General features: G+C 42.6%; 2 protein-coding genes across 4 annotated transcripts in view; both read left to right on the top strand.

The window, feature by feature from the left end:
- bicd1a (bicaudal D homolog 1a) overlaps positions 1 to 13,863 on the top strand; it is a 31,469-nt gene extending 17,606 nt beyond the window's left edge. Inside the window, exons 2-10 of one of the 3 annotated variants that reach the window (XM_085461229.1) lie at positions 1,238 to 1,450; positions 3,962 to 4,114; positions 4,532 to 5,020; positions 6,271 to 6,663; positions 7,699 to 8,454; positions 8,566 to 8,717; positions 8,852 to 9,062; positions 10,587 to 10,672; positions 11,712 to 13,863. In XM_085461229.1, coding sequence (XP_085317355.1) covers positions 1,238 to 1,450; positions 3,962 to 4,114; positions 4,532 to 5,020; positions 6,271 to 6,663; positions 7,699 to 8,454; positions 8,566 to 8,717; positions 8,852 to 9,062; positions 10,587 to 10,672; positions 11,712 to 11,832 — 2,574 coding nt within the window. In that variant the 3' untranslated portion in view covers positions 11,833 to 13,863. The remainder of the gene's footprint in view (positions 1 to 1,237; positions 1,451 to 3,961; positions 4,115 to 4,531; positions 5,021 to 6,270; positions 6,664 to 7,698; positions 8,455 to 8,565; positions 8,718 to 8,851; positions 9,063 to 10,586; positions 10,673 to 11,711) is intronic. The other 2 variants (XM_085461230.1, XM_085461231.1) reach the window with 2 other exon arrangements.
- A 374-nt stretch (positions 13,864 to 14,237) lies between these two features.
- Positions 14,238 to 15,057, top strand: part of fgd4a (FYVE, RhoGEF and PH domain containing 4a) — a 55,473-nt gene continuing 54,653 nt past the window's right edge. The window contains exon 1 of the mRNA XM_085461232.1: positions 14,238 to 14,931. Within this exon, the coding sequence (XP_085317358.1) occupies positions 14,829 to 14,931 (103 nt within the window). The 5' untranslated portion in view covers positions 14,238 to 14,828. The remainder of the gene's footprint in view (positions 14,932 to 15,057) is intronic.

Here is a 15,057-nt window from a genome sequence, read left to right as displayed (position 1 = left end):
AGCTCGTTAGCCACAAATGAAAAGAAAAGACAGCTGCACTTTAGGCTCATGTCTTTTCAAAGTAATGGATGCTTGTGCCTAATAAATGATTCATGACAAACAGAGAAAATATTATGATGATGAGATGGGATTGGGAAGCTTACATTATTAAAACATGTAGTTCAAAATAAATGGCTTCCTATTTAAATTGCATGGTCAGTTTGAAGAGTCAGTAACCATACAATACAGTATCGTCTACAGCAGCGGTCCCCGGGCCACGGACCGGTCTGTGAGTCGTTTGTTATCGGGCAGCGAGATTTGAGGCTCGGGTGTGAAATTTATGGTTTTCAGGGTTTTTATAGTTTATTTTTTTTATTGTTTTTATCGTTAACTCGGTTTCCCTGGGTTTTTTCCCGTGTGTTATGACTAAAGCTTCCTTTTTTTGGTGCCGGTACTGGTTTTATTTTGTTGTATTTATCCGCGACACCTTAAAGGTCAGCCCGTGAAAATATTGTCAGACATAAACCGGTCCGTGGCGCAAAAAAGGTTGGGGACCGCTGGTCTACAGCATCCTGTGGCGATTGTAAACCATAAAATATTTTTCAGATGATCCATTTTCTCTCACAGAGGTTTCTGCAGGCGCCAAAGTCATTTCTCCTGATGGAAAGGGGCAAAAGGGAAGCATGGTTTATTGAATCACTAAAACAGTTACTGATGTTCCAGTCATGAAACTCACACATGCATTCAGGAAACCTTGACAGAGAAATAGCGCTGAACTGGAAACACTGGTCTTCCCCTAACAGTGAATGTGTGTTTGCTAGTTTACCACTTTGACCCAGCAGGCCCGCTGTGGTTGCCATGTTTTTTCTGTTGATACCTGCTTTGATTTTATCATGACACGCCAGCTCTCAGTGTCGTGAAAACCTGTGTCAGGAAAATGGGAACACTGTGTCTATTGATCTGAGTGAAACATCACCCACATCGACAGACAGCAGGTATTCTTAAGGGCCAGCCCCTGCAAGTGTCCCATCAGTGCTGCCAGTGGTCAAAAGTACAGCAGCACTCGGCCTAGCACACACAGCTGGGAGAGATGTGTAAGATTTCCGAGGCAGTGTGTGCTAATCCCTTCCATCGCTTGGATTATGATGCTGATGCTATTTGACAGGATTTGGATCAGTGTGATTTTAATTTTGACTTTACAGAAATACCGGTTTCCTTTTCTTCTTACCCTACCTCCCTCCCTTTTTTATCTCTTCAGGCATTTGGCCAGGCTTACACCAACCAACGGAAGGTGGCAGAGGATGGGGAGACCAATGAGGAGACACTGCTGCAGGAGTCCGCCTCCAAGGAGGCCTACTATATGGGCCGCCTGTTGGAGCTGCAGTCGGAGGTGACGCTTAGCCGCTCTGTGGCGTCCAACGCCCAGTCAGAGAATGAGCGGCTCAACGCACTTGTACAGGAGCTACGAGAGGTGAGTTTGTCAACACGAGGAAAGCATGCAGACGATTTATTACTTCCTAAATAAAGAAAAACAGGAAATTGAATCTACTGTGTGTGTAAGAAAACTGCATTTCACTTTTTTATATATTTCTGCTTATGTCAGTAGTATTTTGTCACCAACACCTAAAATTCTCTCTATGAGATGTGCACATTAGTTGTTTTGAAACTTGAATGCATTTGGCTTGCAGCTGGCTCTTGACTGAGCGAGATACAGTAAGAGTTAACTGCATGTAAAGCCATCTTGTAGTTTTTATGATCAATTCTTGAGTCCAAACGGATTGTTTTCCACAGTTTGACTAGTATTTCTTTTATTCTACATTAACTAACATGAGACCTATGTGTTTATCAAAGATCAAGAGGTTACTGTGACAAACTAAAAGGTGTCATGCCTCACACAGAATAATAAACGATATGCATATGTGCAAAGTGTGTATTTATGCAAGTATATATGTCTGCAGCAACTGTGTTGGGCAGTACCGGAGTTCGAGCAGGGGTCAGACACTGCGGCCACGACCCCATTGTGGGGGGCAAATCCAGTGCTAAGCTGGGATATAAAGTGAAATGCCCTGAGCTCGGCACATGTGTAGGGACAGAGTACCAGCACTACGCCCACAGGACACACTCTCATTCACTAATTTGGTCAGGCAGTGCTGTGATGTTCGCTCATTCTCAAAGTTCACAAGAAGTGAAGATATTGATGGTGCTGGAGCATGTGGAACAAAATCAACATCTCAGCTGTAATTACCTGATAAACCTTTACACACGATGAGTTGTTCCTATGCACAAATGCCTCATGTCTGAGTCATGAGTGTGGCGCTTTGATATATTTATGAAGTGCCTTCTGCTGTTTTTTGAAGTCCTCATTTGCACATGTGATGCCAGTTAATGAACAGGATTCCTTTCATCGTGAGAGGCAGGTGCTGCAGTGGCATCGAGCGCTTCATTTACCACAGAGCAAATCTAATTAAAAGATTTTTGTTTTACAGATTTCAAGCAACCTAACATATACAGGTTTGGGGAAAAAGACACTGAGTTAGTTTAGATAGATGTCTGTTGTTAGAGTTACAAGTCAGAACATGAGAAGTGATAAAGATTGCCACATGGGTTAAAATCAAAGTGCACTTTAAAGCCCAAAAAAGGAAACACAGGCCTAAACTTTAAATTTGTAAAACTTTGCCACAACAGCAGTGATGGCAGGGATGAATGAACACAACATGGCTGGGCCCCTGTTGTGGGTACCATTGTATGATGACTTTAACAGCCGCACTTCGTGCTGTGAACAGCTCTGCCCTGTGGCGGGCTCAGTGCCAGTGTTGTGTGCCGATCTGTCCCTGACCGTAGGGTCTGATTGCCCCCAGTATTATTTGGCCTTGAATATCCTGCACACTATTAATAAAATGTATTTTGACAACATGTATCACAGAAAGCTTATATTCATGTTCATACATCAACCGCAAATGTATTTTGTGTGTTTTTGGTCTGCTCTATTTTTTTCTTTTTACAGTGTTTTAGTCAGTTTTAGCGTAAAAGTGCTTTCAATGTACTTGCAAAACAGTCCAATTGTGCCTTTGTGGGATTTCCCCATTTACACCATTAACTTTTATATAATGGGAGTTCCTGTCAGCTAATGCACAAATCAGGAGGTTCAGTGTAGACCTGAGGTCTTCAGTTTCAGGTTTTTTGCCACTTCTAAAAGTAGCATCGTATTCACTGCCAATGCGTGTAGCCACCCACTCCACCCACAAAGTCTCTGGGTCAGCACTTCTGCCATATGTACAGAGAACTGCAGGGGAGCTGCAGGCAGCTCTGCAGCAGCAGGAGTACACACATGCGCAAATGCACAGTAACATTATTTTGTAGCCTATACTACAGACTCTGTCCACTAGTTGCATTGGGCTGCAAACATTTACACACAACTGTGTGTGAAAATAAGATATATAAAATATATTTTTTCATTTTTGTCTTGATATGTAAATATCATCTAGTTAATTTTTGGGAAACAGCAGAGAGTGTTTCAGCGCATGTACAGTAGAGGTATGTAAAAAAAAATAGCTTTTGAGAAAGTCCTACCTCAGTGTGCAAAGTCACGTCACGTCTACATGCATCAGCATTATGAGTCTGTGCATGTCATGCAATCTTAAGCTGACGGGACTGTATTTGATATTGACCTTGTTTACGTGGGCACCACTTTGCCTGTTAGGGTTTAATCATATTCAGCATATTGGATTTACATGCTAGCTATCCTGGTTACTGATCACTGCATGTTGTTTGGGTTAGCATCTGTGATGGTTATGAGAAGTCTATTCTTAATTCCAGTAAATATCATCTTAAATTAATTTGATGTAGCTATTATAAATTTGGCCATAGTGGCTTGTAGTCGGCTCAAGACGTGTTGCAGATTTATCCCAACCAATGAGACCTCAATGAGCGGAAAGAGTGATGGGAACTGTTAAAAATGTCACCGCTGTTTTTCCTCCTCCAGAGTAATGAGATGCTCGAGCTGCAACGGAGCAGAATGAGGGAGGAGATCAAAGAGTACAAGTTCAGAGAGACCCGGCTGCTTCAGGACTACACAGAGCTGGAGGAGGAGAACATCACACTTCAGAAACTGGTGTCCACACTCAAGCAGAGCCAGGTTGGTACGAAGATCAACAGTTTGCACACTAATAGCTTCTTATTTATGTGTCATTGTCGTGTAGAGTTTCACTCTCTAAATGTATTTCTCAGATTTAAGCGTATCTGTGAAATTGCCTATTAAAGATCTGTCATCACTTTCAGTGATGCATCAGCAATCGGTGGCTCAATTGATTTTAATGACTCACACTCGTGTCACCAAAATGTACCAGTGCTCTCAGTGATCTCACAGTGTTTCCTGCACAGTAACACGAAGTCGTATTAGTTTAAACTAGCTCTAGACACGTGGTTAGATGAAGTCGAATAGAGATCTTAACGGTTATATTAATTTCAAAAGGATTTGTTTTTTACCAGCTGTTTACAAATGTGTTAAAATAATTATTTTCCTGTTATCACGTGGCCTTTCTGTGTCCCTCAGGTGGAGTACGAGGGACTGAAACATGAAATTAAGGTGCTGGAGGAGGAGACTGTCCTTCTGAACAGCCAGCTGGAAGACGCTTTGCGCTTAAAGGAAATCTCTGAGGGTCAGTTAGAAGAAGCCCTGGATGCCCTCAAGACTGAGCGCGAGCAGAAGAACAATCTGAGGAAAGAACTAGCCCATCACATCAGCCTGGGTGACAGCGTCTACGGCGCAGGGGCCCATCTGGCGCTAACCGTCACCGGAGTTGAAGGCCTGAAGTTCCCCGAGGAGAGCAACGGCACTAATGGCAGCACCATCCCTGCTGCTAATGGCAACAATGAGGATAACAACCGCTGCAACGGTCACTTTCACGCTGGCTCTGGGATGGCTAAGATGAACGGGGACTACAGACCCGGCCGAAAGGGAGATGGCCTTCACCCCGTACCAGATCTGTTCAGCGAGCTCAACTTGTCAGAGATGCAGAAGCTTAAACAGCAGCTACTGCAGGTAGGTCATAAGAGAGAGCGCCTTGGAAATTTCACTGAAAGTTTAAAGTCCCACATGAGCCCCGAGCCCAGTTTGAAATCAGAAAATCGTTGGGTCACCGAATCTTTATTTTCAAGGACACTGACGTCACTTGAACGTCACCGAGGGTTTAAATAACAGCGCTGAAGGGGGTTGAAATTAGCTTCAAAGAGCAGATTGCAGGACTACCATATTGATCTCCCTTCCCACAGTATATTTTAGTTTTTAGTGTGAAGACTGATGGAGTCTGAAGGCATTCATTTAAGGTTATTGTCATTTGAACCCTGTACTGACATTAGAGATAGATGAGAAGTGGAGAAAGACTAGAGGAATGACATCACAAATGTTCAGACTCAAATCGAGGCCCTAGCGCTCAGGGCGCCCATCTGGTAAGTGCTTTTTAAGAAGCATGCTAATGCACATTCAGTGTCTGTATCATGCATTATATATTATGTATGCTTTCACGCATGTTATGGAGGGAGTAGCTTTCAGTATGCGAGAATGCAGCTGCAAGACAAAGGCCGAGAAAGGCAACAGATTTATGCCAAAAGTGAAGGAAACTGCTTTGTACACTTTTATTTACACCGCAATTAGTTCCTGCTTAACGCTGTGAAAAGCTGCTACTGTATACAAAGAATGTAAAAATACAAAATATATATAATATAAAATATATAGGTGAACTAGCTTTCACTTAAACCCACTTGAGTACAAAACACACTCATCGTGGAGGATGGTATACAGAATGTTAAGTGACAGTGAAACCACAGAGAGATCAAACTCGTGCTAAAAGCAAATAAAGTCATTACTGTACATCTTTTATCTAGCTGGGCACCAGCAGGGAGGAGAAAACTAGATTAGTGGTTGCTCTATTCACAGTGTGCCTCTCGCTGTAAACACAATTACTCACTAGCTAATTTTCTCTTTTGAGTTGATCTGTCTGGGAAAGACCATCAGCCTTATAATGTCCAGCTGAAGTCCAGTTTTCATTGTGTTTCTTCTGGAGTTGTCCAGAGTTTCTTATAGTTCAATCTCAGAACTTGAAAATCAGATTTATTGCTTTAACTCATTCACTGCCCATTGACTCATTCACTGCAATTGACGGCTATAGACGTCAATGGCAGTGAATGAGTTAATATAGTTTAACGTGTCGTTCTGGAGGACGTACACAAAAATGACATTGCACTGGAAAGTACAAAAAGAAACAAATTTAATTTTGTATTTCTGTCGTGCAGGTGGAGCGTGAGAAGGCAACACTGCTCAAGAACCTGCAGGAGTCCCAGACTCAGTTGCAGTACACACAAGGTGCCCTGACTGAACAGAATGAGCGCGTCCATCGTCTCACAGAGCGCGTCAACGCCATGAAACATCTCAATGGAGACAAAGAGCTCGATGATCCAGAAGAGAGTGAGAAACCTAATGGGGGGTCCTCATCCCCAACGGCCAATAGCCATCATGATCTCGATATCCACGGTTTTAAGATTCTTGAGTGTCGGTACAAGGTGGCGGTGACCGAGGTGATCGACCTAAAAGCAGAGCTCAAGGCCCTGAAGGAGAAGTACAATCAGGCGGTGGAGGGACAGGGAGACAGCCATGATGATGACCGGGTCCAGGCACTGACTGAACAGGTTTGTGCAATATTAATCCAGTTTTGCTGAAAGTAAAACTGCAAACGTACTCACTAGGGGTGCAACGATACACAAAATTTACGGTTCGGTTCGATACTTTGGTGTCAGGGTTCGATATTTTTTCGATACAAAAAATGTTCATGCTTTTTTAATTTGTCGTTTATTAAAATTATAAATATATATTTTAACTCAAAAGTACAGTTTTTAAATGTAACGTTGCTGAAACAACAAAGGGATAAAATAATAAATCTATCCGATCGAGAAATCCCTCATCTTTGGAAAAGAGAGTTTATTACAGAGAAATGGCTCTTTCAAAATAAAAGCTCTACTATACGCTTCTTCTGGGCTATATTCTCAGCAGCATATTAAACATATCAGGTCCCCATAAGGAGAATCCTGTGCTAACGGCTGTCTAAATGACTCGGGATGTTCCCACTAGTGCTGTCAGCGTAAATCTGAAATGACGTTAACGCCACAACACGGCAAATCTCCGTTAACGAGCTACCGCGGATCGCCCCGTGCGTGGGGCTGGACGGCGTCAGCACGTTAACGAGCTAACTGCGCTAACACACTAGCTCCCACCCATGTAACTGAGCATTGCATGGCACATCCAACATACTGTTTTACTTTAGTCCATGACGCGCTTACCTTCAGGGTCATACTTCACATGAAAACCAAAATAGTTCCAAAGGCCAGATCTGAATGAGGGTGGGGGAGGTTCAATTTGCCATGTTGCAACGAGCTTAGCTTCTGTCTTGCTAGCTTGCGCTGTGCTCAGTGGATCTGCGCTCGACAGTGCAGCCTAGGCGGAGTAGTCGAACGCAGATCCACTGAGCTCTCAACACAGACAGCATCGTCAGAAGAAAAGAAATAAATTAAAAATGTTGTATTGTTCGATACATATGCGTACCGAACCGAAAGCACTGTATCGAACGGTTCAATATCGATGTGAGTATCGTTGCACCCCTAGTACTCACCGTTTGTTTGTTTGTTTGTTTGTTTGTTTGTTTGTTTGTTTGTTTGTTTTCTGAGCAGGTAACACAGTTGGAGCGAAGTTATCGTGAAAGCCGGGAAAGGGTTGTAAGCCTGGAGGCGGAGCTCCGAGCAACTGCGAGTACTGCCTCAGAGAGCCAGGGCATGCTGAACGCTGCCCAGGATGAGCTGGTAACCTTCAGTGAGGAGTTGGCGCAACTCTACCACCACGTCTGTCTGTGCAACAACGAGACACCAAACCGTGTCATGCTGGATTACTACCGCCAGAGCCGAATCACACGCAATGGCAGCCTCAAAGGCTCGGAGGATCCTCGAGCTTTGCTCTCGCCTCGCCTGGCGCGACGTCTTGCGGCAGCATCGGCAGCCTGCTCCTCGGAGTCTCCTCGCAGTTCCACAGACTCCCCATCCAAAGATGCCCAACATAACGAGACAACAACTCACAACCCAGCAGACTCCTGCCACAGCAGCCCTACCCGCAACTACACCGGCTCCCCGGTCATCGGCATCTCTCCTTGCCCATCTCCGGTACCTTCAGACTCAAGTGGGGACCTGCGGAAGGAGCCGATGAATATCTACAACTTAAACGCCATCATCAGAGACCAGATCAAACACCTGCAGAGGGCTGTTGACCGCTCGCTGCAGCTGTCCAGGCAAAGGGCTGCAGCTAGGGAGTTAGCACCCATGCTTGACAAGGACAAAGAGTCCTGCATGGAAGAAATACTAAAGCTCAAGTCCCTGCTTAGTACTAAGAGAGAGCAAATAGCTACACTCAGGCTGGTGCTCAAGGCCAATAAGCAGGTAAAATCTTTTGTTTGTTGGATTCTGGCACTTATTTCATTTAAAAAAAAAACCTAAAATGCATTTTCTATTAACATTAAATGATTCAATTCAAATCGCCCATCTTTGCAGACAGCAGAAGTTGCGCTGGCTAATCTGAAGAGCAAGTATGAAAATGAAAAGGCGATGGTGACAGAGACCATGACGAAGCTAAGGAATGAACTGAAGGCTCTGAAAGAAGATGCAGCCACCTTCTCTTCTCTCAGGGCCATGTTTGCAACGAGGTGAGAAGGGCTCAGGAAATGTGGCACAGCTAAGATGAGAAAGCAAAGTGTTCGGTTAAAACGTAGAATTTGCGTATAAATGTTGACTTGTGGCTACACATAATCCTGCTGTGTGTCTGTTAATCTCCCTGTAGGTGTGATGAATATGTTACACAGCTGGATGAGATGCAGAGGCAGCTAGCGGCAGCAGAGGATGAAAAGAAGACGCTGAACTCCCTCCTCCGAATGGCCATCCAGCAGAAACTGGCCTTGACCCAACGCTTGGAGGATCTGGAGTTTGACCACGAGCAGACTCACCGTACCCGTGGTGCTAAAGTGCCCAAGATAAAAAGCAGCCCACCCAAAGTAAGTCCCAGAGGTGTCCCCACAATTTCTTCCAACCCTACCAGCCTCCACAGCCACTTCATCATCATCACTCACACCCCGAACACCACTGTGACCCTTTGTAATCTTCCCTGTGTAGAGCTAACCTCATGTTTGTTTGTGGCTTTGTGGATATCAGCCGTACCTTCACCTCTGCGTCACTGCAGTTACTCCAGTTTCTCTCTGGAGTTCGAAGTCGTTGGTAGATCCTAAATGCCTAGCCCTACGCTGTTTTTTATCATCATTTCCACACCCAACACCAATTTTCTTCCCAGAAGCCTCTAGATTAGGTGGAATAGGAGAGGTGGTATCACATGTCTTTAGTTTAGAAATGCATAAGGCACCCCGGTGCACTATCATGCAACATCTGTGCCCATGACACATCACAGGGAAGATTCTTTATGAAATACCAGATAACAAATCTGATATTAGATATCTTTTCTTCCATCTAAAATCCTGCTGCCATAAAATATGACATCATTCCCCAATACTAGGAAGTGTTTCAAAATGACAACAAAGCAAAAATGGCTTTATTTTTAATGACTCACAGCCCCTCACTGTGGCAGATTCAATGAATTACAGCTGAGATTTTTCCTTACAATTTATTTACACCATGACTTAAGTTGTCCCAGGTTTTTGACAGGCTCAGACTAGTAGGAAAACCAGTCAAGCATTTTCTCCGTGTATTCCTAACCCCTCTTTGGAAAAGGGAAAGTAAACAAAAGAATTCTTTGCTACATCACAATCCTCTTTGCGACGTAACCATTTCTCAACACTAGATGGCGGTGTTTGATCAAATGTGTTTCCCTTTTGAAACTGCAGTCAATTGCTGTTGGACCTTTTTCTCCCTCCTTTTGACTCCGAATTACAGTCACATATATTATAAATAAGCCAATTTAAACTAAATGTTTTTAAAAAGCAATGTGTAATCTTCTACGTGTTAAATGAGCGAGTAAACAAGACCTCAGCAGAACTGGTGTAGTCCAAAAATACAATGCCTATATGCAGCGGGTGAGGTAGAGTAGGATTATATTTTTAGCTTTTGTTTCACTGTACGCGTCCTTGTCTTTTTTTGCCCTTGCAAATCAATATAATATTGTATTGGCAAGTGTGTGTGTGTGTGTGTGTGTGTGTGTGTGTGTGTGTGTGTGTGTGTGTGTGTGTGTGTGTGTGTGTAAAAGTGTCCATGTCTCTGTCTCTTTGGGGGTTTTGTGTTTTCTGCTTCCAGCACAGATTGTCTAGCTGTGCAGTGGCCGGTCCTGATGAGACTGGGCAGTCACTTGAGCTATACTCAGTTTGGTTTCCAGTGTGCTATTGATCTATAGTAATGTACTGAGAAAAACTGACCGGGATCAGCCTGGTGCTTCACCCTAAAAGTCACGGTAACAGTAGAATTCAGTGTCTTTGTCTCTGACGAGGTCTTCCCTTGTCTTGTCCACCCTGTTATCTCTGTCCTGTTGTCTAACCCCGAGTGTCACCACTTTGTATATTTGTCTAATTTATCAGTTTCTTGTAGATTGTCAGCAGCCTGCTGCCTCAGTACCGCTACTCTCCCCACAACTAAGGCGAGGGAGAGCCTCCCTAGTACGCAGGTAACAAGCTGTAGAACCTGCTAGCAGTAGACTTACTAATATCTATCTATCTATCTATCTGCATACAATTCTATCAGTAACATGTCACATCTTTGTCATATAAAGTGACTTTTTCACATTTTTAGTTGGATTTGTTTAGTAGCAGCAACACCTGCATCAAGATAACTGAACCTGCATGATCCAAATATTAACCTTTACATTAAGTATTATGCAAACCCTTGTATTCTGGAATTAATAGTTCACACTATGAATTATTTGTCACTCTGCATGAGCAGTTTTGCATGACCATTTTGTATCTATACATGCTTTTCTGACAAGGCGAGGTTTTCACTGGAAGGAGGGTCTGTTAACGTATGCTCTGCACAATGCTATGTTGCTAGCAGGCCAATGAAGAGCTGATCCAGTGATGAATATGAGGGTCTTCTTTTTTCAGTTAGGCTCTACTGCTGATGTTGTTATTACCTCACGTTATAACCCTGTTTTGATTTCTCGATGTCACCGTGCACCATGTTGTTTCTGGCCTGGTTTAAGTAGTTGACTTTCTAAAAGTGCACATATTTCCTTTGTTCCTTAACTTAAACAATAAGACTGACACCACTCTGTCTGTGCACCACAAATGAAGTTGTCACTATCAGTTAGTTAGCACTAGTTAGAATAGCTTGACATAAAAACTGGAAACAATAGCTGGCCTGGCCACGACCAAAGAAAAAGAACGACATTAGCAAATGAATTTGTTTAATAGATACAATAAAGGAGTTTAAGTATGCAAACTGTAAAGTTCAGATGTAACCTGTACTACTAATTTTTCTAGCTTTTGATAGAGCTGAATAGCTGTTTCCAGTATTTATGCTAAGCTAAGCTAACATGCTGCAGTGGGTATCAGATGTAAGTGGTATCGGTATTAATCCACATCTAAGCATGTTTTTTTCTTCATGCTTACATGTGGAAGGAAACCGTCTCATGCTCCATTTTTGCATTTTATATTTGGAATAACCTTTTTCACACTATTCTCTTCTCATGTGTCTTTGCCTCCTTTCAGTCCTAAATTTCTGGCAGACCACCAGGAACACCGAGCAGTCCTGTCCAGCAGCAGAAGCCTTCTCTCCCCTTGCGACCCTCGTAACTGTCTGGCCCAGCAGCCCCATCCTCCTGGCACCTAACCACGCTGGTCCTGCTCAGACCTCAGTCTGGAAGCAGTCCTGCAGAGACACAGACACACTGGACGGGGGTTCCCTCAGTTTAGCTCCCCTCCACCAAGCAGTCCAACCGGGTGCTTACTGGGCTCTGTGATCTCACTGAGCACTACACTGCCCAGCTGTGGCCGGCCTCCTGGTTACCTGGGTCGTAGAAGAGGAGCAGGACGCTTCCTTCATCTCTGGAAGTGACCTACTGTCCTGGAAACACAAAACAGAGACCTGACCTGAGGCAGAAATGCCAGTGACAACACACTGAAATCTGCCGCCCTGTTTCTCCTAGTATTTATTTATAATTTATTCACTCTGCCAATTATTTATTTCTGATATATTTATTACTTGTATATTTTTGTGTGTTTTCCTTTTTTGTCATTCTGCGAGATGGAGCTCAAAGACAGTTTTCCTGCTGTGATGAAGACTTAAACAGTTTAGCACATTCACTACTGTATATGTATATTTGTTTCCCCAAAAAACGAAAACAAACAAAAGCAGAACGTCTTCTTTTGAAAAACTTAAGGAAATTGAAATATTAGATTTTACCAGCATAATAATCCCCAAAAACTCACATATATCATTTTTACAAAGGGGTGTTAGCAAATATGGTTTTTGTAAACAGGCTAATGAAGGTCTAGATTCAAAGAATAAGAATATTTTTCATTTTGTTGTTGTTTTTATGATGGCGAATTTAATTGTGTTTTGAATCATCAGTAGTCTGGATGCTTGTGGACTATTTTATAACTCCCTTTGCTTTGATTTTTGTAATGATTTGCAGCAGACTCTGGTGATGTGTTGTTTGTCTGTTACATAGCTCAGGTCTCTCAGAGACCGGGGTAGGTGAGTGGTTGGGTGTTTGAGATCAAGACTAGGGCTGTTGGGCTGAGGTTTTTATTTTGCTCTTTGAATTGCACAGGTTTAAGTGACCGTGGAGTGAACTGACCTCCTTTTTTAACATTAGCTAAGGACAGAGGATTCCCCAAAGGTGTGCCTCCTCTTAAGTAACTGTCACCTTCATCATTGTAATCTCACCATTTTCTTCAGAAAACTTTTATTATTCACATTAATACCCCTAATTATGACATTAAGAAAAATGTTAATCATGCTGACATTTTCCATATCCGAGCTTACGCTGTTCTCAAAACATCACCTTGTTCAGCTTTCTCTACATGCTTACTCCATACAGTATGGAGTACTGTTCAAGCACAATTCTGCACTATGCATTAGAGCAATACAGTTGCCCCTGTTTCAGACTGATCTGGGTAAGATTTACCAAATCTTTTAACCATTTCCGTCATCATGAACTAACCAGCAGGATAAGAATGATAAAACAGCAGGAGGAGTGTTGCCGATTTTGATGAAGGAGCACTATTGTCAATTTTCTGTGTAAAAATTGAGACATTGTTGCTTTTGAAACACTGAGATGGGCAGTTTGTGGAGTTTGTTGCATAATTGAAGTCCCATATTTCTGTACCGTACTTGTCTGGTACACTCATAATGTCTCTGATGTTAGATACAGTTGTTTGTCACATGGATATGGAAGGGATAAATTAAAACTACATAGTCAGTATTAATCTTGTAATGACAGAACTTCTGTTACAACAGTAACAACTGAGTGGATGGTGTGTGTGTGTGTGTGTGTGTGTGTGTGTGTGTGTGTGTGTGTGTGTGTGTGTGTGTGTGTGTGTGTGTGTGTGTGTGTACATTTGTTTGATTTATCATTGTTAGATTGTTACTTTTGCAACTATAGAGCGTTGAAAACATTTGTGGTCCAAAAGTAGCTTCTGCACTCATGCAGGCTCATCGGTGACCTAACTCTCTTGGTTTGTTTGCACAACATAGCTATGGATGGAGAGAGACTAATCTAAAAATGGAAAAATATAACATGGTTAAAAAGGAATGCTAGCAGTATGCTGTACTGCGGTGGGTTTTAAAGTTTCTCCACCACTTAAAACGGTGTTCAATTGGCTTCACAACTAAATAAAAGATGCCCTTGGATTTGTATGACTTTGCTTCTGCGTCTGTTTCTCTGCCTTGCCATTTTTAATGAGCTACACAAAACTAGACTCCACGAGACTTCCTGTAATGATGGTGCCTGTATTCCTGTGCTCCTACAGACAACACAGAATAGGTTAAAATGCTAAATTATACTATAGGACAAAATCAGTGTGAGCCAGTGTCATGCCTAAAGGGGTGACAAATATTTCCTAGAGTCCAATGCAGTATGCGGTCTGCCGTTTAGTAAGTGCCACTGGTAATATTGCATATTATTATAAAAAATAATATATAAAAGGTAACAGCTAAAAAATGCATTATTAGTTTATTATTATTATTATTATTATTGTTGTTGTTGTTGTTGTTGTTGTTGTTGTTGTTGTTGTTGTTGTTGTTGTAACTATCAATAAAGTTAGCTTTAGCTTGACATTAAAGTGATATGCAATCACGAATCTATAATTAGGAAAATGAATGGCCTATTCTGCGTAATGGGCACTTTCCCCTTTTTTATTTTAGTTCTGTATGAGTAGCCCATTTTACACTGTGTTGCTATTTAAAGGATCTAAAATGACCGTACATATACACACACAACACTGCTCTGTTTTTTGTGTGTGAGGGAATAAAAACCGCACAAGTCGCTGTAAGGTGGTTTAAAAAAAACAGGCTTCTGCTCCGCTGACTGGAGAGGCGGGTGCGGCTCGGGAAGCACCCAATCAAGGTGCCATTGGAGGGAACTCACTGAATCAAACCGAAAGTCTTTCACATAGGTTTTCTATATTTATGAATATTATTATTACATCTGTTTACCGAAGTCCAGCGCGTCTTCAGTGCTGCTGACTGACCCGGGCAAACAGTTGTAAGTGGCGCTGCGAAGCTGGACGTGGTTGTGAACTTGCAGCGAGGAGGGGATCGCGTTGCTCAACATTTTCGTGGTTATTCTTGAAGATTGAAATTCCTGTCACTTAAGTATCCGAATGCTTGAGCGGTCAGAGTCTCGGGGGGAAATGGAGAGCTTTAACAGAGTGGCTTTTCGCAGGAAACCGAGAAGTCTGGACGCCACGCAGCGACGAGAAGCAGGTGAGGGTTTGTTTTTTAAATTGTAGGGAACATTTTGATGATTAGATGTAGGCTACAATCCCAAAGCCACTCTGAGAGATTCATTTCTCAACTATTATTTTTATTATTTATTTTGTGCGACTTTTT

Source organism: Copadichromis virginalis, linkage group LG7 (assembly GCF_057382275.1).
Source record: "Copadichromis virginalis isolate Kocher_CV1m ecotype Utaka linkage group LG7, C_Virginalis_male_GT1.1, whole genome shotgun sequence".
NCBI classification, from domain to species: domain Eukaryota; kingdom Metazoa; phylum Chordata; class Actinopteri; order Cichliformes; family Cichlidae; genus Copadichromis; species Copadichromis virginalis.
The sequence above is the reverse complement of the archived record's forward strand: the minus strand, read 5'-3'. Positions and strand labels throughout refer to the sequence as shown.